Here is a 21,633-nt window from a genome sequence, read left to right as displayed (position 1 = left end):
TCAAACGGTTTGAAACCCCTCTAATCACAGATACTCACCCAAACACCCAGCATTGCGTCCCTACGCGTTTGCACTGTGTGTCCGTGAGGTACGCATAGTACTGTCTGAAAGATTAGAATTGGAATTGATGAGCACCTGTACATAGTGGGATCACGTTGACAGGGAAATATAAACGCTGCCTGCCTTGGTTGTCATACTCCAGCAGGCTGGTCTAGTTCTACTTAAGAGAACAGTTCTACATAACAGCCAGGGCTATTCACGCATTCCTGTAAGAGATTCTGAATTTGGGCTGGGTGCGAAAGAAGAGAGCTCAGCTTACAGGATTACATTGTTGGCAGAGGCAGCATTTGTCTACCTCCATCCCCACAGTCTTGAGCAAGGCAGCCGGAGCCTGATCCTACCTCCCTGTGAAGTGGAGACCACTCCTACGGGTTAGTTCTGGGCTTCTTCAATTGTCTTTTATGGCATCTTCAGGTTTATGGGTGTTGCTTATAGCCAGATAAAAGTGCAGACATGTTTGCCTTGTAGAATCTGGACAGACCCCAGCTGAACTTCACTATAGCTACATATCAGGACACTGAATGTTGCTGACAAGATTAGCAAAGAATGTTCAAGTGCTCCAAGCAGTACCCACGGTCAGAACTACATATGGACAGTAGATGCCATTCAAATGTTCCCAGCTGTCACACAACAATAAAGAAGGCAGATAAAAATCACTTTAATAAAGTGACCAAGACATAAATTATATCAAAATGCTAGAACAGTATTTTGTATTATCTTTCAATTAACACTTGGAAATCTTCTGTCTTTTCATGCATCACACATTTAAACATGGACTGGCTATGTTTGGTGAATGGGTGTCATTAAGACAGTGTGGCTAGTAGTCTCGCAAAAAGGCAAGTGAACCAGGAACTCACCATCTGTCAGAAGTGGTGGGATTACAAGTTCCCTTGAGGATTTGAGAGATTTTATGGCAAAGAAATATAATATATGCATACTAGATTTTACAGTAAGCTCTGTGGACTCAAAAACTGCCTTTACTAGATTAGAGAATAGGCTTTTTGTTTTGTTTTACTAATTTTGTTTACTGGTGTTGGGGGTAACAATGAGTGAAGGTAAGAAGCAATGGCTGAAAGTTCCTTTTAGCAAGGTGACTATATGTCTTCTTCCTGGTGCGGTAGTTCCTCTACCTGTGTGGTTCAAATGCATATTTTAAATGATGGAGGGGCTAGCAAGATGCCTCAGTAAGTAAAGACACCTTCTGCCAAGGCTGACAACTAGAGTTCAATTCCAGGGAGAACTGACTCCTGCAACTTGTCCTCTGACCTCCACAATAATGCACATGAATGCATGGACACCTAAGCTCACCATGGCTGTCCTGCAGGACTATAGGGTACTTAAAAGGGCAATCAGCTTAACAGAATTTCAGCAATGTCTCATTCTAAAATTAATATCATTCATGGCTTCAACAATATACAATCTTTTCTACTTACCAATAAGTCTCATTTTAGGAAAACCTCAGTATCTACTTTTTAACAGGATGAGAGAGTACCAGCAGAAATAGACTACACAGGCATTGAAAACAAGGGCAGTTCTAAGGTGTGTCACTAACTAGCCACTTTCTTTTTAAAACTCTCACTGTTGTACTGAGGTCTCAGACCAAACATTTTCTTCATATTCTGGACAAACAATTACTTTTTTGTCAATAGCTTTTTCACAGAAAATATGCTAGGAAATGTGACAGCTCTTATGCTAAGGAAGAAATCACAAAGCAAGTATACATCCTCAACAAATGGCCATGGGACTAGACAGAATTACCTTACTGTGGGAGCTGTGATGCAGCCGATGAAGAGAATTCTACACCAGCTTAGGGGATGGCTGGCTTGGAACACAAAGATGTGCTTCAGGAAGAAGGTATTCAATTCAGTCAGCTGAAGAGAAGAGAGATCAGTCACCCTGGTGTGCAGGGCTACATCATGAGCACACAAGTCCTTAAACAGGCATTCTAGAGCTAAAAATAACTAGTATATCCAAAGCATTTTTCAGAAAACATATGAGGTTTCCCAGGGTTTGATACTGAAAGTAGTAACACTAGTATATAACCATGAACCAACTGCAAGCAGGTCGTCGTGTGTGTGTGTGTGTGTGTGTGTGTGTGTGTGTGTGTGTGTGTGTGTGTGTGTGTGTGTTCATGTATGACTGCAGTGGTGAAAAGGGAGTGATTGATCTCTGGTCCTCAACTCCTTGAAATATTTCCTATTTTGCATTTCTGTCACTTGGTTCCTCGGTGTGATCTGCGGAACAGTCAGAACAGTCTTTGAGCCCAGGAAAAATAATGCAAATAAATCCTGTAGCCTTATGGAGAAACCAGGACAGATCTAAAGAAAGCCCAATTCTAGTTTAGCACAGCACTGACCTATGAAGCTTGAGGTTGTTTTAAGATGGCTATGGAGGCATGCACTGTGTGTACTCAGGGCAGATGTGATTTTTGGTGGTGGTGTTCTAAGACAGGACCTTGCTATGCAGTGCTCATTGACCTGGTATCATGTAGCCCAGGTTGGCATTGAACTTACACTAATCCTCTTATCTCACTTTCCCAACTTCTGGGATTATAAGTATACACCATCCCTCTGAGTTTGCAGGGAGTTTTAAAAAATATTTTTATTGGCAGTTGGCTGAGTATTCAGATCAACCTTGCAGAAATGGAGGCAGAGTGACAACTACAAACCATAGTAATGATTTACTCACCTACACTTCTATAAATATAAATCTATCTATCAAGAAAGGAATTGTTTTCTGTGTATGAACAAGATTTTCTTAGAAGTGATACGTACTGATCTTTTTCATTAGAATTTTTTAAATTCCCATATATTTATATACTTATTGTATGTGGTGTGTTCATAAACGCAAGCTAGTATATATGTAAAAGTCCTAAAATTTTATCATTGGTGATTCTTAAAGAATCTTTAGACAAAATCTAGTTTCCCATGGTGAGGTCCATGTGACAGAGACTTCTTGGGAACAGAGGGCACACACACACACAAAGTTTGTGGCACAAGAATCCTTCTCTAGAGATTATCAACATTTCTTCCATCTGGAATTTCTGCTTCTCTTCCCCAGTTTGCTCCAAGATCCACACAATCCAATGGTTCCATTCCCATGGCTAAGCCAGCTCTCTGCACATTATGAAAACTGGAAAAACTGAGGTGAAATTTTCTACAGTAAAGTGGGAAGAATACAAGAAAAGATTTAATGGTAGGGTACTAGGAAACCCAGATGTGGTTCCTTCTAATAAGAAAAAGGCAGAGCATAACACTTAAGAGTCTCATTTTTATAAACAAACAAACAAACAAACAAACAAACTGCCCTTTAGTATCTGTCTCCCAGCTATACAAAAAACTAAAATTAAAAAGTAAAGAAAAGCCTCCTCATAGTTTTGTTGGTTTCCAAAATATCCTTTAGAATAGTGAAATACCTAATTTTGTGTGTGCTAACTATGACCTTTTCCAGAAAATCAGTTTCTAATTTATAATTCAGAGACTCATATTTTAAAATTGTTCCACAATGAAGGAACCCCTCAGACAGAGTAACCTAGACTTTAATTACCCTATATGCCAGCTACAAGAATCTCTTCCAAAGTTCCCAGCTGAAATGCATTCTACCATTAATTTTAGACTTCAGGAATACTTATGTGTTGCTTTTCCCCCTTAGAATGAGCATCTATAAGATTACCTGCCAGATGATCATGAAAAGGTATATCCCAGCCACTCTCTGAAAGGAAGACTTAGGGTCAAACCACCTGACGTAAGTCCAGCTAGCTGGGGTAAACTGCAGCACAGCACGTTTGATCTTCCCTGTAGTGGTATGGATGTCCCTGGAAGAGAATGGAAAACATGAAGATGAAAGAGGCAAAAAGCCAGGTACAGTGGTACAGACTTGTAGTTGGCACACACCTTTAATCCTAGCACTCGGGAGGCAGAAGCAGGCAGATCTTTGTGAGTTCAAGGCCAGTCTGGTCTACTAAGTGAGTCCAGGACAGCCAAGGCGACACAAGAAAAACCCTGTCATAAAAAAAAAAAAAAAAAAAAACAAAAAACAAAAAGAAAGATGCAAAAAGGGAAAACTGCACTGATGATATTCTACCAAATGCCGAAGAGCAGAGAGGATCCTTTCTACTGGAAAGGTATCAGGCAAAGGTTAGAGAAGCACACTGGACTGGGGGACTTCAGGGATGATGGGCAGGGCACAGTGATGTCAATGAGATAACAGAAGGCTCAGCATGTGAAGTGGTATCACAAGAAGTTGGCAGGCATTAAAGACACAACATAGAAGCACCCAAGAAGAACATAAATGGAGTAAGGATTCTATTGCCACCACTGTTTCTCCCAAGGCAGTGCTGTGCTAAAAGTGCTCATGTTTCCTGTTCCTGAGCTCACCAATATCATTTATTTTCCCCAGAGTTTGGGGGGACAGTGATGTTCAACTTTTCATGAATTTAATCCCAGGAATCACTCACTCAAATGTCTCATGACAGAAAACAATGTATCTTACACAGGAAAAAATTTAGCCGCAAAGAATAGGTGGTTTAGGTCAGCTTTGTCAACATAGGGCCTAGGTATAATTCCAGCTTTTCATCTAGCCTATTATGATTATTTTTACATAACTGTATTTGTTTCTCTAAATTTCTCTCTTAAACCAGCTATCATACAAATAACTGAGATTCCTTTATATTTGTTTAATAATCAGCTTCACAACACAATAACTGAGCAGTTATTACTCTATGTTTAACTCTCTAAGCTAATTTGGTTTCCTCCCAAAGTACATCCCAGTAATACTTGCACTTTGTAGCTTTCCTGCTCCATCTCTTTATCCTGTCTCTCTTGGGTATCTCTTCTTGCTGAATGCCCTCACTTCCTCTTCTAACTTCTCCTCCCTTGGCTGGCAGGAAGTCCATCCCTATTCTTTCCCCTGCTCAGGGATTGGCTGTAATCTGCTTCATTGGTATTTCAGGGGACAATTGGGGAGTAGTGTTTATATAACATAGACACAGGAGATTCTCAGAGCAAGGCTTGCAACCAGATATGGGGGTAAAGAAATCAGAAGTTGAATTATGTAATAACCTTATGCCTACACTAGCTCAGTTAAACTAAAGTCTAAGCCATTTAAATACCTAGTGAGGAGTCTAATTCAATATAAGTTTATACTGAGGACTTTTATGTTTAGACTGTATACTCAGTGCCAATGACATAAATAACAGTGTGTCTGACCTTTCCTTCTAGAGGAAGAGGGGCAGAAGACAGGAGGAGAGCAGCTCAAGTCTCTTAAATACTTGTGTTATATGTCTTCTCAGCATAAGGATGTGCTGGGAAGACATCCTAGGAAGGGTAGAGCCAAAGTACCAACAAGAACAGAGCCCGCTTAAATTAATAACTATGGCAAAGGACCTATATTTTCAAAATGCAAACATAACAAAACAGAAATAATAAATACATCACAAGCCAGAAAGAGAATATTTAATGTATCGAAGAGGTTGAGGTTAATTAGGTTTAAAATAATCTATATTCATTTATATATTGAATGCGGCTTTTAAAATACTAAGCCTTTGTTTAATAGTGGGCTTATGTTCTGGCATCTTGATAAAATGATTCTGCTGAGCCTGGGAGGATAAATTATTAAATATGGGGAAGTATTCTGGCTGTATGTAAGTCACCTATTATACATTCACACTCCATTGCTTAGTTACCGTGTGTCCTTAGGCAAGTCTCCCAGCCTTGGCCTCACTATTGCCATCAGAAAGAGAGCTGCAGTATCTAACTACCTTCAGAACTGATGCAAGGCATCAAGGTAGCACTTTACTCCACTTGCTTGGAGCAGTGTCTTGCCTAGATACTGTTACACATTAGATTGCCTTTAAATAATTACAAAGGCCTCAAGTCAATAGGCAAAGAAGGGATTATTAATAAACCAAAGAGGACAAACTGGTAATTAATGGCAAAAGGTATAAAATCTCCTTTTACCACATAGCAATATAAATCTGGCCTAGGCAGAACATAGTTATATAGGCTTGTAATCCCCGCATGCAATCTAGAGGACGGAGGTCAAGGTCAGCCTCAGCTCTATTAGTAGATTCCATCTAAAAAACCAATAAGCAAAACAAAAAGAAAAGATTAAAAACCCAGATAAACAAAGAATAAACAAAAACTCTAAAAGAGATAGATCCAACATATTATTTCTAATGAAAAACACACAAGCAAAAAACTGAGAGAAGTGGTACCTGGTGTACAGGCCTGTAATCCCAGCTAGTAAAATCCTGAGGCAGAAAGTTTAAAGTCTGTTTGGGCTACAGAGTGAGCTGAAGGCCATCATGTGATTGGAAGTAAAAAGAGGACTCTGTGGTCAAGGTCAAGAGCCTGCACAACATACACAGGCATTGGGCTCACTCCAACCTCTGTGGGGCCATGGTACATCAAAACGGAAAACTAAAATTCCATTTATGACAACATGCAAATATTTTTAAACTATAAAAGACCGTGAAAAGAGGAGCTCCAGAAGAATTGGGCATGAGGCCTTCCCATGTCATTTAATGTGGGATGAATCTGAAAGGTTTAAGAATAGATTCAGTGAATACATCTACACATTCAGGATGGGTGAGACTATAAATCAGTGTACTCTAATGATAAGCTTACTTATCAAAGAGAGGAAAGACTAGAAATGTGTATAGAGATACGTAGATGCCATGATTTTCTCTGTAGCCTTTGTAATAGTAAAAACCTAAATGACCATGAGCCAGTTACTCTTTTATGGTTTATCTACAAGTTGATTCTCTGTCTCTGTCTCTCTCTCTTGCGCTCTCTCTCTCTCTCTCTCTCTCTCTCTCTCTCTCTCTCTCTCTCTCTCTCTCTCTCACACACACACACACACACACACACACATACACACACCTTTAAAACCATCTTCTGGAAGAACACTAGCTGATTTGGGGAAATGATCAGATTTTGTGCTTCCTAATGCAGTGAGCACATTTACTTCCATTATCACACTATGGCATGGTTCCTGCCACAAGCTGACCAGCAAGTTGAACTAAGCAAAATGAAGCAATGGTGATGATATAAACTGCTCCTATAAGCACAGAGAGGGGTGTGACACTCAAGCTATAGTCAAGATAAGCTTCCTGATAAAATGATGAGTAATCAATGACAGCAAAGCAAAGAGGAACAGCTTAGTTTCTAGAACTCAGACCCAGCCCTACATAAAGGAGATTGTGGAGGGCCATGGAACTTTGGGTGTCTCACATGACATGGCAAAGGGTCGTACCTCCCAGGCCATGGATAGACACTTTGTACTTAAGACTGGAGAAGCCAAAACAGAGATGTATTGTGGTTTGAGTGGAAAAATGCCCCATAGGTTTATAAGCAATGGAACTATTAGGAGGTATAGCCTTGTTTGAGTAGGTGTGGCACTGTTGGATGAAGTAGAAGTGAGGGTGAGCTTTGAGTTTTAGAAGCTGAAGGCAGGCCCGTATCACTCACTCTCCCTTCCTGCTGCATGTTGATGCAGATGTAGAATTCTCATTGGCTCCTTGTCCACTACTATGGCTGCCTGTGTGCCACTATGCTGAAAATGGACTCTGAACCTGTAAGCCAGCTCCAATTAAATATTTTATAAGAGTTGAAGGGGTCATAGTGTCTCTTCACAGCAATAAAACCCTAACTAAAAAAGGACATGACATGATGAACCTAATATTTTTCAAGAGGTCACTCAAACAATGGTATGATAAAAGAGAGGTCATCCCCATGGGACAGACCACTTAATCTAGGGATGAGAGTTTGGACTCAGGCTTAGGAGTGAATTAAAAGAAGTAACTGTGAGAATTATTTTGAACCAAAAGCATGCTTAGAATCTTCAAATATACAGGGTAAAAAAGACAAATAGTAAATGATTTAGCATTTTATGCAGCTTTTTAGTTATTTGGGTGTGTGTGTGTGCGCGTGTGTTTGCGCGTGCGTGCACTTTAAGACAGGGTCTCACTATGTAACTCAAGCTGGCATCAAAAGCCCAGATTTGCTTTGAACTTGCACAATCTCCCTGCCTCAGCCTCTCAAATGCTGAGATGATTCAGTAGCATTTTCTAGATGGGTGTTTGAAATCAGATTTAAAAGCATCTGTGCATCTATCCATTATTATGACATCATACTAAAACCCACCTGTAGTAAAGCACAAACCAAACACAATACTGTACCAAGGTTCCAAAGAAGAGGACTCACTTGAAGCTTGCCCAGTGGTAAGTCCTCATCTCCAAAAATCGGCAAACGACCATGCCCAGCCAGATGCCACCGCCATTGCACAACAGGATGTCCAGAATGACCTGGTCCCACCAGCACTCAGCAAAGTTAGGCAGAAGATGCATAAAGAAAAGCTGAGGAACATAAGAGATGACAGTTGGGAAGAGTGTCAGCAGGGCACCATGCACATACATTAAAAAAATGCTGCTTCAGAAAATGTTTTCTTTTCTCATTATACAAAACCAAAAGTAACGAAGTCTGAATCAGACTCTTGCTTTTTATAGTAAAGGCTTTTCTTTCTTCAAATACATTTACTCAACTAGTTCTCTTTTAAAAACAAACAAAACAAAACAAAACAAAAATGGAGATTTTTAAGGAACAGTGGCAGCCCCAGTGAGTCAATTTGGCTAATGGCACACAGAAGTATCTTTAAGAGAAATAAAGAGAAAGATTTCAAAGCTGACAACAAAGTGTACCAAAATCCTCAAAATAGAAAGTTTGAGAATGCAAGCTGTTCATTGGGAACAATCCCAGTGTGGTGCCCAATTGTGAGTAATTATAAAAGCAGAAAGGTTGGCTGTTGATGGCACAGTGAAGGAAACTGAGAAGCTCAACCACTATTGGTACCCAGTGATACCTTCTTTTAATAGGCACCATAGTATGCACAATGGTCAGATAACAGGAAGTCTAGGCTGAGGATCCAGACATTGAAGCTCAAAATAAACCAGACTGGGGCAGGTGCTACAATGTTGACATCGATGGACTGTGGGGACAAGATGGAATCACTCTGACTGGGAGCAACTGGGAATGGTTTCTAGAAGGAAATCATGTTGAAGTGGGAATGTGAACAGAAATGACTGACTTCAAGGATGGAAAAAGAGGCCATTCTAGAGAGGATCATAGTAAGATCAAGAGTGAGACAAAGTCTCTTAGAAACTGTCCAAAACAAAAGGTGTGTCAGCTGTGTCTGCAGCACCACACCCTGCTGAGAGATGATCCAGCTTAAGGCGAAACTACAAAGATACAGATGTCAATCACTAGCAATGGTGGGTCCTGTGATGCTACAGCAGTGCAGTAAGGCATTCTGCCAGTCAGTAGCACACAAACATATTTCTTCTCATTGTGCCTACAACTGAGAGGCTGCAGGACAGCTACTGTATGCTGGGACTATGGCTGCTGTGCTCCTGAGTGAGGGAGAGGTTAGCATTACCACTGATGTGATTTTCCAGGTTGTAAGCTACCTGGAAGAGCTGGAACACTAGCCCTAGGACTTTCTGGCTTTTTTTTTTTTTTTTTTTAACACTTCCTCTTATGTAGCTGATATAAAGAAAAGTCAAGAGGAAAGCCTGTCTTGGCTTCGCATCTCCAATGAGAGAGAGCGTGTGGTTTATTTATAGGCTACCTACTTTGGCTTCTGCAATCATTTATTATCTGTGTGGAATCTGGCCCCACATAAATTAGGAAGAATGGCTGTGTGTGAGTAGTTTACAGCAGAGGGAACATGATGGGTTGCTGCTATAGTGAAGACACACTGTGATACACTGTGCACATAGCCAAATTCTGTGTGCTGGCAAAGATTAATAAATACAGAACTAATTGAAAGTAGTTCTCCAACTTTCAATTTGTTAACAGTTTCTTGAGGAGTCTACCTCTCAGTAATTAATGGGCACTAACTTTTGATCACAGGTAACGAATGGAGTGTAGGCATAAGGTTATTGAGTAACTTAAATGCTGCTAACTGTATGCCCCCTATCTGGTTGCAATCCTTGTTCTGAAAATCTCCTGTCCCAAAGTTGTATTAACTGCTCTCCAACTGTCCCCTGATATGCCAATAAAGCAGTGTAAAGCCAATCACTAAGTAGGGGAGAGAACAGGGCTGGACTTCCGGCCAGCCAAGGAAGGAGGAGTAAGAAGAGAAAGTTGGAGATTCAGCCATGAGCAGAGGTCCAGGAAACATCAGGAGAGAGGAGCTGGAGCAGTATGTGCAAGTATTGCTGGGATGTATGCTGAGAAGAAACCAAATTAGCTTAGAGGGTTAAAAACAGAGTAATAACTGTTCTTATGCTGTGAAGCTTATTGCTAAACAAAAATAAAAGAGTGTTAGTTATTTGTATGATAGCCAGGTTAAAACAGAAACAGAGAAACAAATGCAGTTATTTAAAAATAACTTTAACAATGGAGCTCTATTGGGAAGTCATGGTCAGAAGAGACAAAACACCTGTGGATGTTTCTGTATTCCAGAACACCCAATTCTACAGATCTAAAAAGAAAGCTGGTGTGTGAGCGAAGTGACTCACTTACTTCTGTATAGATTTCCTCTTTACACTGATATATCTCAATTTGGACTCCCACTTCATTTATTAGCATTTGTTTTTCTTTAAGACTTACCGCAAAGGAGCACAAATCCTTAAGGACACAGTAAGTTTTGTTTAGTTTTTGCTTTTTAAGCAAAAGTATACAATATTGTCATGGAATTGTATGAGTCCAGCTTTGTTCCCCAGAGGCTGGAGGATAAACTGACTACCATCCAAGAACTCACAGCTTCCTCCACACAAACTGTGATGGCTTAGTCCTGGATCCCCTTGCCCTTGTCTTACCTCTGTCAGCTCCCAAGTGATACTGATTGTCCAGCAGAGCCCATAACTACGAATCAGCAAGGCCTTCATGGCCCAGCCCCAGAAATGCCCAAATGCAAATATATCAAAGTGACTGACGATTCTCTCCCAGGTGATCACATGGCAGTTCACAGCATACTCCTAGTTAACATGAAGAGTTTAAACATGATAACTGCTTGCATAACAAATATAACATTTATAATTACTTAGAAATATATAATGTACTAAAAGCTAAAATTAGAATGGAGTCAACATTTTTAAATGCTTGGGAATTTGCAGCTTTGAGTTTATATAATAATTAGTACAGTTTTCAGTGAGGACTTTCGTCCAATAAAGCAGTCCAGACTTCTTCAGAGGTCCATTCCTTATATCTTCTTAGCATTTCACTGTCATTGGAAATTGACCAATATTCCACCATGATTTCTTCTTCAGCTCATGATTTTTAGAAAGTGTTTTAAAATTTCTAAGTCTACTGGATTAGTTATACTTCTATTGCTAGCTTTTTCTTCAGCTTCTCGGTTGCCAGGTACATGTGATACCACTGTTTAAAGATATGCTGAACCTTTGTCTAATTACTTTCTTATTTTATGCCTGTGTTGGAACTGTCACTTAAAAACTACCTATTAGAAACTCTCCTTTTACTAACTCACTTACAAACTAACAAGTTACTCTAAGATTCTTGCTATTACAGCTTTTTCTAAACTGAACAGGTCATGTTTGAGTGTGGAGTACTATCAATCTCTCATTCACTACACGAATCCTAGAGGCACATTCCCAGATCCTGAAACAGTGAGTTCTTGTTACTGGCTCTGGCTGAGAGAGAAACACCCTGGGGCTGAAGCCACTTATCTATTAATTTAAAAAGAATAATTCCTCAACCTCTCACCCTGTGATTACTCTGGAATAAGCTGCTTAGGGCTAGATAAGGACCTAGGTTGGGAGTCTGTTTTCAGTGACCACTCAGTGTAATCACAGGCTGGAAGTGGTTTTGAAAGCTTTGTAAATATATTTACGCTTTCATTATACATTTAAAAAACTATAAAAAGAGAAGTTGTATAACCTAGCATTAGAATTTTAAAGAGTAGATTCACCAATTAATCCCTCCAGAGGCCCCTGAGGTTATTACTGCAGGGAAGGCATAGCAGTTTGGTTACCTCCTCTTCTCCCTGGGGATAGGTCCCAGGATACCAAAATCCAGATGCTATGCTATCCTGATAAAATGGCAGTTTTTTTTTTTTTTTTTTTTTTTTTTTTTTTTGTACAACCTATGCTATCCTCCTACATGTTTTAAGTCATTTCTAGGTTACTTGTCCTAACTAACACAGTAAAATATTTGGTTTGGGGGGAAAAAATGACAAGAAAATAGTCTGTCCATGTTTAATAAAGTGTTAATTGTCTCTTCTGAATATTTCCCATCTGAAGTTAGTTGAAACAATGGATGATGTCATTTTATGATGCAGCCCCATAATAAGAATGGAGCAGGGGGACAGAATCCTACCCCAGCCTTGTGCTTAGGAGGCCTAATCCACTGTGAGTAGTGCTATTACTAGGCAAAGTCCCAGGCTATATAAGAAGGTGAGAAAACCAGTCACGAGCATTATTCTATGGCTCCTACCTCAGCTGCTGCTTGACTTGTCCTGACTCCCTCAGTGATCAACTGGGACTGAAACATGTAAGGTAAGTAAACCTTTTCCTTTCCAAGCTACTTCTAGTTGTGATATTTTATCACAGAATAAAAAGCAAACTCTGGCATGCCTCTACTCCTACTGTACGAGAAATCTGGGGTGTACAGCGGCAGGAAGACAGATGACAAATGTTCTGCATGCAAGCTACACAATTCCAATGTGAGAAATTCTACGAGAAAACCAAATAAACTGTAAGAAAAAAGAAAGCATGTATAGGGAAACTAGTGATCAAAGAGTCTTAGAATACATCAAGAGCGACATCAGGACCTCATTGGGGTCACACTGTGATTGACTGAGGTGTAAGAAACATGTTATTAGGCAAATGGGAACATTATGTGAACACCAGCTCCACATGATGACTGTGAAGTATATATCTGCAAAGAAAATGAAAAGTTTATACATCTTAGATTACTATATGAGATCAGATTTAAAATGAATGAGGGTAGACAATGATGACATCAATCACAAATCAATACTTGTTGAAGCTAGGTATAAGGAATTGAAGTCTTTGTATTCTTATATGAGCTTAAAATGTATAGAAAATATGTTGAAATTTCTTGAAACTGTGCTGAAATTGTTTTATGGTGCAATAGCCAATAATTAATCACTATTAGAGAAGAAATGGACTGTAGAGGACCTGGTGGTACAACCCTATGGTACTTCCTGGTACTTGGGAGGCAGAAGGAAGATGGTCAGTTATAGACCATCCTTAGTCACATAGTGAGTCAGAGGCCAGCTTAGGCTATTAAGAACCTGTTTTAAAAGAAGAAAACGTAAGTAAATAAACAAACAAAAAAGAAATTGCTTCTATTAAGATTAGTAACTCTGTCCCTGACTCCAATTTATAGAAAGAAATCCTAAATGAAAGTGTGAATTTGAATTTCAGCACAGCAGAGTATGTCAGGATCACGAATGGTGGCAGGTGAAGGAACGGGAAGAACAGTGACCCCAGGGCCAGTGTGACTCAGACATGATTTACACGCAAGAACGACTACCCCACCACCACTCCCCCAGTAACAGGCCCTTCGGGATCCTGAGTAAGAATTCTCTTGCTGAGCCACATCTTAGTCCTTTTCTTACTTATAGAGAAGTGGGTCTTACTAAGTTGCCTAAGCTGGCACTGAACTTATGATCCTCCTATCTCTACCTCCTGAATGGTGGTTTTATTTATTTATTTTTTTAAATCCCTGTCACCAGATCTAGCTTTATAAAGGAGCTTCCTTCTAAAAATCTTACAAAGAAGATAATTTCTCTACAGCCAACAATGAAAGAGTCCATACAAAGAGGAAGCTGTTTCTCCATAGCCATCAATGGGTCTTTACCATCATGAACTGCTGACTGGAGGAAGTAAATATGATGAGCAATGAAAAAAGGGAAGTCACTTCCTCACCACCTAGACCTCTGGAATCAGCAAACTGCTGCACACCTCACCTGGCTTAGCAAGAGTTAGCCAGTACTGGACATTAGATTGTAATTTATTTCCTAAGAAAGACTGCTATAAGTATGACCATCCTTACTGTGATCCTTATTGTCCCTCAGCACAGTCAATTCAAAGTATAGGCTTAGAAGCAGAAAGAAGTAGCAGCTTTTGCTTTGATCAAGACAGATAGCATTATATTTTCTCTTTCCTCCTCTGTAAAATGTAATGAATAGATGGTGCGGGTGAGGATTATATTGAATATAGAAAATGTCTGGTATAGTGTCTGTCAGAATAAACTACAATCATCTACAATCATCACTTGTATTATTGCTATAGTGAGGGGTCTGGAATATTTCTCCAAAGGTTCTCACATTAAAGGCTTTAAGTCACTGGCGACATGTATTCAAGGAGGACTGTGGGATGTCAGTCCCTCATTGCTTTCTGGTTACCAAGATGTAAGCACTTTTCCTACCATGGTATTCTGCCTTGTTACAGGTCCAAAGCAAAAGGGTTACCTAGCCAGACTGAGACCTCTGAAACAGCAGCATAAATATTTCTTTTTGAGTCATTATCCCAGATGTTTTGGCTTTGGATTTTCGAACACAGTCAGCTACCCTAAAACTCACTATATAGACCTGGCTGTCTTTAACTCACAGAGCTCTGCCTCCTGAGCGCTGGGATTAAAGTTGTGCACTGCTACACGTAGCTCTCCTAGATGTTTTGTTACCTCAATGGAAAGCTAGCATAACCATCATCATTACAAAAAACTAAGTTACCCCCTGCCATTCTTTTCCTTGAGAGTGAGAAATCCTAATTAGGCTTCTAAATAATTTCCAAGCTCTTGTTTTTGCTTTCATGGTATACCCCAGGAAAGTTGACATAAACATTTAGAAGTATCATCCCAAGAAGGGTTTAGCCGTTCTGTGATAATGATTAACTACTGATCTTTTCACCCCTTTGTTATTTCCTTTGTTTTTCTGTGTAGTTGTGGCTGCCCCTGGACTCACTTTGTAGACCAGGCTAGCCTTGGACTCATAGAGATCTGCCTGCCTCTGCCTCCCCGAGTGCTGGGATTAAAGACATGCACCACCTTGCCAGGCGCTTTGTTTGTTCTTTCTTTCTCCCCCCACCCCAAGTCCCCTCATCCCAGTTTTTTGAGACAGGGTTTCTCTGTGTAACAGCCCTGGCTGTCCTGGACTTGCTTTGAAGACCAGGCTGGCCTTGAACTCACAGAGATCTGCCTGCTTATGCTCCATGGTAGCACAGGCCTTTAATCCCTTTGTTATTTAATTGCAGAGTAAATGTCTGTGCCCTAAATGCCTATTCTTTCTTCAGGACATCGTCAACTTTTCCATTAACCTGCACTGGATAGTGGCATTCAAAGGACTAGAGAAGAAGGTCACAGCACACAGTAGCTACTGACTTTGGTTTTAGCCCTGGGCTCCATTGCAGTTTCCTCAGGAGAAAGGGTACTTAGTACATCTATTGTACTAGTGGTCTTTGAACTGTTTCAGAGAGTTCTTAAAATGCCTTGGAAATCCAAGAGTGATTGGAGTACATCTTATTTTAAAGATACCTGGGAGCTAAGCACTGAAAAACAGAGATGTATTAAAAGTGGGTACATTCCTGCTCCACCCTGTATCCTGTAACAAAACCTCTATGAAAGCTCCACTGTAGGGCTTGGAGAGCTCTTTGGAGAATTACACATTTGCCTACTAAGATTATTGTACACCTAAAGAAGCTGTGGCATTTAGAACTCTGCCAGCCCTCAAGCTAAGTACCCCTGCTCTGGCTGGCTATTTATCTGCATCCTATATGACATTCTTTAAAATAAATTAGTAAAAGGCAACCCTGAGTTCTGCAGGTTGAAGACTTGAAGGTAGGTGGAATGCCTCTATGTATGGCCAAGGCCATGTGATGGCAGTGTGTGTGTTCTTACCATACACCCTTATTTCATGAGAGGGTTTTATTTTTCTGGATGGCATCACTTTGGAAAATCCACACAACAGTGCACCCTGAGATCCAGTTTTTAGCTATATACTCAGGAAATATGGAGAGGGATCAATTTAAAATGTGGACTTATTCCCCTACCAAATTCACAATTGGACCACTAACAAGTACATACCATGATGTCTGCTTCTCTTGTGGCATATCGAAGATTTGGGTCTAGCCAATACATTAGGGATTTAACCTGCTCGAAGTTCAGGAAAAGAAGGAATACCAAGAAGAGGAAGTACAGCACACTGAGGCCTGATGGAAACAAAAAGGTCAAATTCAGGGGAGACGCTCATTAGACCCTGTGGCTTGGAGCTACAGTACACATAAATATCACAACATAGCCTTTTGAGGCTCTAACAGTCATGTATTTTCTTTGTTGAAAGGATCTGACACATAGTCCTAAAATGCTACTTAAGCCTTGAAGGGTGAGCAACAGAGGATGTGTAGGGTAGGCTTGGGGGAGCATGACGTCCCTGAAGAGAGACAGATGTCACCATGAAGCTAGGGTGATGGTAGAGAGAGGAAATGGGCGAAGGGTTGATGAAATGACAGGATTAGGGGACAAGGCCAAGTTTTCTGTTTTTCTCCCAAAGTCAGCGAGGAAATAAGATGAGAGAAACAATGTTCTATGAAGCTGAATGAGCAGACGACAGGTGAGTCATACTTTCATATTCTATCTGAGATATTCTTCAAATTAGCTCTGGTAGGTGTTATTTTCTTGTCACAACTATCATTACTGCTATCTTAAATATCCAACACCATGTCATTTAAAAGAGTAAGGCCACTAATATATGATAAGGCAAAAGCTTGTGTGTTGCGGCACCCCCTACACCTCTCCAGAGGGTGGCCGTCATTTCTTCCACTCGGCCTGCTGTTATTAAATCAGTGATGCAGGCACATAAGCACTGTCCTACTTATCGCCTTGAATCACTATCTTGGCTTAGCTCTGATCTCCAAACAGGCACCCTAGAGAAGAGGATATGCAAAGCAGAAATGAATCCATAACAAGTGCTGCAGCCCCAGGCCTTCCAGCCAGGCCCCTCTTGATTTACCAACCAGAACATTGCACTAAGGCCCCCTGTAGAGCAGGGTCAACCCAGCCACACATTCCAGAGGCAAGAAACATACATTTCTGAGGCATGAGAACTACCTTGGTTTTGCATTTTTGCACCAGTTTTATGAATTTTCATCTTTAAGGACACCCCCCACTATAACCTTTTAAAATTACAATCTTTACTAAATAATTATTTTAAGACAGAAAGAAATGATCTCTGACATAGAAATGTTTAGACTAGAGTTCTGGGCTGGACTTCGAGGACTATGGAACCCTGGATACTACAGCAGAACGGTGTTTATATGTGTGTGAGTGCATGGGCATGTGTGTGCCGCTGCATAGGTGTGAGCAAGCATGCATGCTGGGGAAGGCTTGGGATGGTAGGGATTGAACTCAGTGCTTAGGCTTGTGAAGCAAGCACTTAATCAACTGAGCTACTTCTGTAGCCCCAGGAATATCTTTTTCAAATAGTAAATACAACCATGTCATCCTTCAGGGAAAACACTCTTGATTTCCTTTGCACCTTGCCCACAAGTCTAAATGCATCTGTCTGTGCAGGCTCTCTATTCCTTAGATTACTGTTCTTCACCCACCCACCAGGGCCTAAAACATTCCAAGTGCATCCAGCCATGAGGCCAGCTTAGGGGCCATTTATTTTAGCTGATGGCCCTGCTATACACACAGACCATTATTTGTATCCAAACCTTAGACTGAGTGTCACTCCTTCAGGCCTTTATTCACTGCTCCAGTGGAAGCAGCTACTCAGTCACTGTCACCTCACCTAGTTTTAACTAGCTAATGCTTAGTAACAGCTTATAATTTTTTACTACTGAAATCTTTAATAGTTTGCTCTCTATGACTGTCCTCTGGTCCTTGGCTGAGGAAGAGTTTTCAAGGGCAGAGTCTTATTTGTCTCATCATACCAGTAGCGTCAAGTCTTCAAACATACTCAGTAAATAGCTGCTCGTAAAAACTTCATAAGCAAATTTTAAAAGTACATTTAAAGAATTGCTGCATGTGGTGGCACACACCTTTAATCTCAGAACTCTGGCGGATCTCTACCAGTTTAAAGCCATCTTGATCTATACAGTGAGGCCCAGGACAGCCAGGATTACACAGAGCTATCTCAAAGAACAAAATAAGCAAGCAAGCAAGCAAACAAAAAGATGAAAAGTGACCTTTAATAGCTGAAGGATGTAACAAGATAGGCAACTTTTAGCAAACTATCCTGTTAAATTTCTCAAGCATCGGTATACTGTCTTAATCTATAATAATTGATTGTACGTCTTATTTAGGCAGGTGAAAGCAAACATTCTAAATATTAAACACTTATTTTATACTCATTCAGGCAATTTGACTTTCTGGGCAACAAATTTAAGTAAATATGAGATAATCTTAATGACAAACTTCAAACCAAATGAGGGCTAGAAACTGCACTGCTGGGCTTCCACAGACACTGACAAGACAAGCTTGCTTTTAGCATGCACTTGAGCTTGCACTAGCAAAGGGTACCAAGACAGAAAATAAGGGGTATTTGCTGAAGCCAAGCTCTTTGCACACTAAGAAACAAAAATATCAACAGCAGGCATATGAAACAGAAAGGGCCCCTAAGTATAAGAATTTAGGCTATCACCAACCTTTTTTTTTTTTTTTTTTAATCAAAGACTCTTAACATTGTTGTATTAGGTACACTAAGAAATTTTGTTTTTAAGCTATGATGTAAAACTTCTATTGTGACAGAGAAAATATTTTTTTTTAAGTACAAAATTTTTTCTTATTTACTAATGGAACTCACCAAAAACCATTCGCCATAAAGCTGGATGAGGTCGAGTAAACGGGCCTGCAAAGACAGGACATGAAGTTAGAATAAACTGCACTGAGCCAGAAAGAAAGCGCTATTGATCTATATACAGGTAATAATAATTTTTTAAACATCTATACTATTCATTTTTATTTTTCCTCACACCCTTGGAACAGTCTTCTTAACTTTGGAGAACTGAAGAATTATGAACCCGACATGCCAAGGGGGAGATTCCAGGGCTTTCTTTCCAGCCCATTATAGCCTGGCCTTTGCCTTCAGTTGCCCTGTGCTGAACTTGACCTCAAGAGCTGGTGACAAAACAGGGAAGGATGCAAAGCAATCACTCGCATTTCTCTCACTCCAGCCAGTAGTGGAAACAGTAGACAGTGTCATCCACAATTAAGGTGACTCCAGTAGGGTTCAGTGTAGAAATAGGAAAAGTACAACGTGCTTTGGTTTATTTATATCCAGTGCCTAAACAATCATGCCAGGAATGTTTTATGAGTTGATTTGGGGAACCAGATGAGGAAACTGAGGCTCAGAATAGTGAAATAATCTGTCTCCAGGCACACAGTCAAGCAATAGTATATAGTTAGACCCTGCAGCTTGTCAGTCAGGTCTAGAGTCATGGAGGTACACAGTCATGAGAGTTAAGAGAGTCTGAGGGAAGGCTGTTTTTATATAATATACCCAGGGCCCATGGAAGCTGGAAGATCCCACTAGAAGGTCCCCTTCTGAAACTGCAGATTCAATGGGCTCCATCTCATCTCACAGACACAGTGGTTTAGTTACAGTTAAATTTGCACCTATAGATTATTTGCTATCCTGTGGTAGAGGTAGTACTTAAAAGCTTTGAGGTTTTGTTGTTTGTTAAGGAATCAAAGAAGAATGGAAAATAGAAAAGGGAGAGATGGCAGGGGACAGGAAGTAGGCATCATACCCTCTTTTTCCCTGGTCTCTCAAGGGCTCTTCTACTACACCTCCTTATAGATTGATGTCTTCCTACAGAACTAGGAGAAGCCTAGGAAGCTAATCCTGCCACACATCAACTGACAGTCAAAGGGAGTGTGGTGAGTGTCTACCCTCTTTCACCTTTGTGAATTCTATACCATCAGAGGTAACTCTAGCTCCCCTGCATCTTTTTCAGTCAGTACATACCTACTAGACATCTAAATGCCCACTTGAAATCTTTGTCCTCAGGACTAGGCAGGAGATAAAGTATATGACTTAATTCTAGCCAAAGAGACTTGGAACAAGTACACTAAGAACCTTCTAGAAAAGAATTCCTCAAGCTCTGTCATGGCATAAGCCTGTAGTCTTAAGAGGCAAGAGGACTAGGAATTCAAGGCCATCCTGGGCTACAAAAGTAGACTCTGTGTGGTGGTTTAAATAGGAATGGCCCCCACAGACTCATGTGTTTGAATACTTTGTCCATAGGGAGTGGCACTATTAGGAGGTGTGACTTGTTGGAAGAGGTGTGGCCTTGTTGAAGGAAGAGTGTCTCTATGGAGGTGGGCTTTGAGGTCTCATATGCTCAAGCTAGGCCTAACAGGGCAGTCTCTTTCTGCTACCTTTGAATCAGGATGTAGAACTCTCAGCTCCTTCTCCAGAACTATGTTTATCTGCATACTGCCATGCTTTCCATCATGATTATGGGCCAAACTTCTGAAACTATAAGCCAACCTCAATTAAATGTTTTCCTTTTAAAGGATTTCCTTGGTCATGGTGCCTTCTCAGCGATAGAAACCCAAACTGAGACACTCTGTTTCAAAAATCAAGAACAGGAGGCTCAGAATATGGCTTAGTTGGTAACCATTTATTGTGCAAATATGAGTACTTGAGTTCAGATCCCAGAAAACTCACTGCAATAGCACACACTTATAATCCCGGGATTGCAATGACAGGATGGGAGGCAGAGACAAATGAATCCAAGGCAGTTCACAAGCCACATACCCTGGCATATAGAGTGGCAAACACCAAAAAGAATAACTCCTGAGATTATCATTGACCTCTACCTGGAAGTTATGGCACATATGCTCCTGTACTCACTCATGTCAACATGGGCACATATATATATCACATACACATATACACAGCAAGACTTTTAAAAATCAAAAGCAGGTTGCTTCATTCCTAACAACACAGAAAACCACCTAAGCTCATCTGCTGCTGGACAATGCCTATCTTGTGTGCCTATTTAAGACTATATGGGTGGAGAGGCCCAGGACTAACTCTACAGCCAGTAGTTGTATTACCCAAGCTCAAGGGTCATGTTATCTCTGAACTCCATGTTATATAAGAAAGTAAACAATTCATTCTTTAACTTATTCTGAATAGTTTTCTAGTAGTCAAGTTATACAGACTGCACAAAAAGAATCACAGGGCCCTTGTCCATAAGAGTAAAAGAAATGTACCACACTAGGGTCATATTTGAATTCAAACATACAAGATGGAGCCCCATGGTCATGAACAAACACAGACTTATATACTACAAGCATTTGGGTCAGCCTTTGATAGGTCAAGGACAAATGCCTGTGAAGTTTCCAAAACAGAACCATGCTGGGTATGCCATCCATTTGAAAGCATGCCCCCAAATATCTTTGAAGGAAAACACAAACTTGGGACTTCTATTCTCACATTCGTTTTCATTATTTCACTTGGGAACCTATGCCAAGGGTGGAGAGAACAGAGAATAAGGTGACAACATTAGAGCAAGAGATGAGTCATGTAAGAATGTGCCCTTTTATGGTGCCTCCCAGGCAGGCCAGCAGCCTGAAA

The 21,633-nt window shown here is 40.4% G+C and overlaps 1 protein-coding gene across 2 annotated transcripts in view; it reads right to left on the bottom strand.

Moving 5' to 3' along the window:
- Ptdss1 (phosphatidylserine synthase 1) overlaps positions 1-21,633 on the bottom strand; it is a 60,420-nt gene that overhangs the window by 19,879 nt on the left and 18,908 nt on the right. For both annotated transcript variants that reach the window (XM_051159445.1, XM_051159446.1), the window contains exons 3-9: positions 18,850-18,894; positions 16,128-16,252; positions 10,880-11,038; positions 8,265-8,416; positions 3,733-3,874; positions 1,819-1,931; positions 39-104 (exon numbers count right to left, since the gene is read on the bottom strand). In XM_051159445.1, coding sequence (XP_051015402.1) covers positions 39-104; positions 1,819-1,931; positions 3,733-3,874; positions 8,265-8,416; positions 10,880-11,038; positions 16,128-16,252; positions 18,850-18,894 — 802 coding nt within the window. The remainder of the gene's footprint in view (positions 1-38; positions 105-1,818; positions 1,932-3,732; positions 3,875-8,264; positions 8,417-10,879; positions 11,039-16,127; positions 16,253-18,849; positions 18,895-21,633) is intronic.

Source organism: Acomys russatus, chromosome 17, assembly GCF_903995435.1.
Source record: "Acomys russatus chromosome 17, mAcoRus1.1, whole genome shotgun sequence".
Lineage (NCBI taxonomy): Eukaryota > Metazoa > Chordata > Mammalia > Rodentia > Muridae > Acomys > Acomys russatus.
This window is presented reverse-complemented; position numbering and strand designations above follow the sequence as displayed.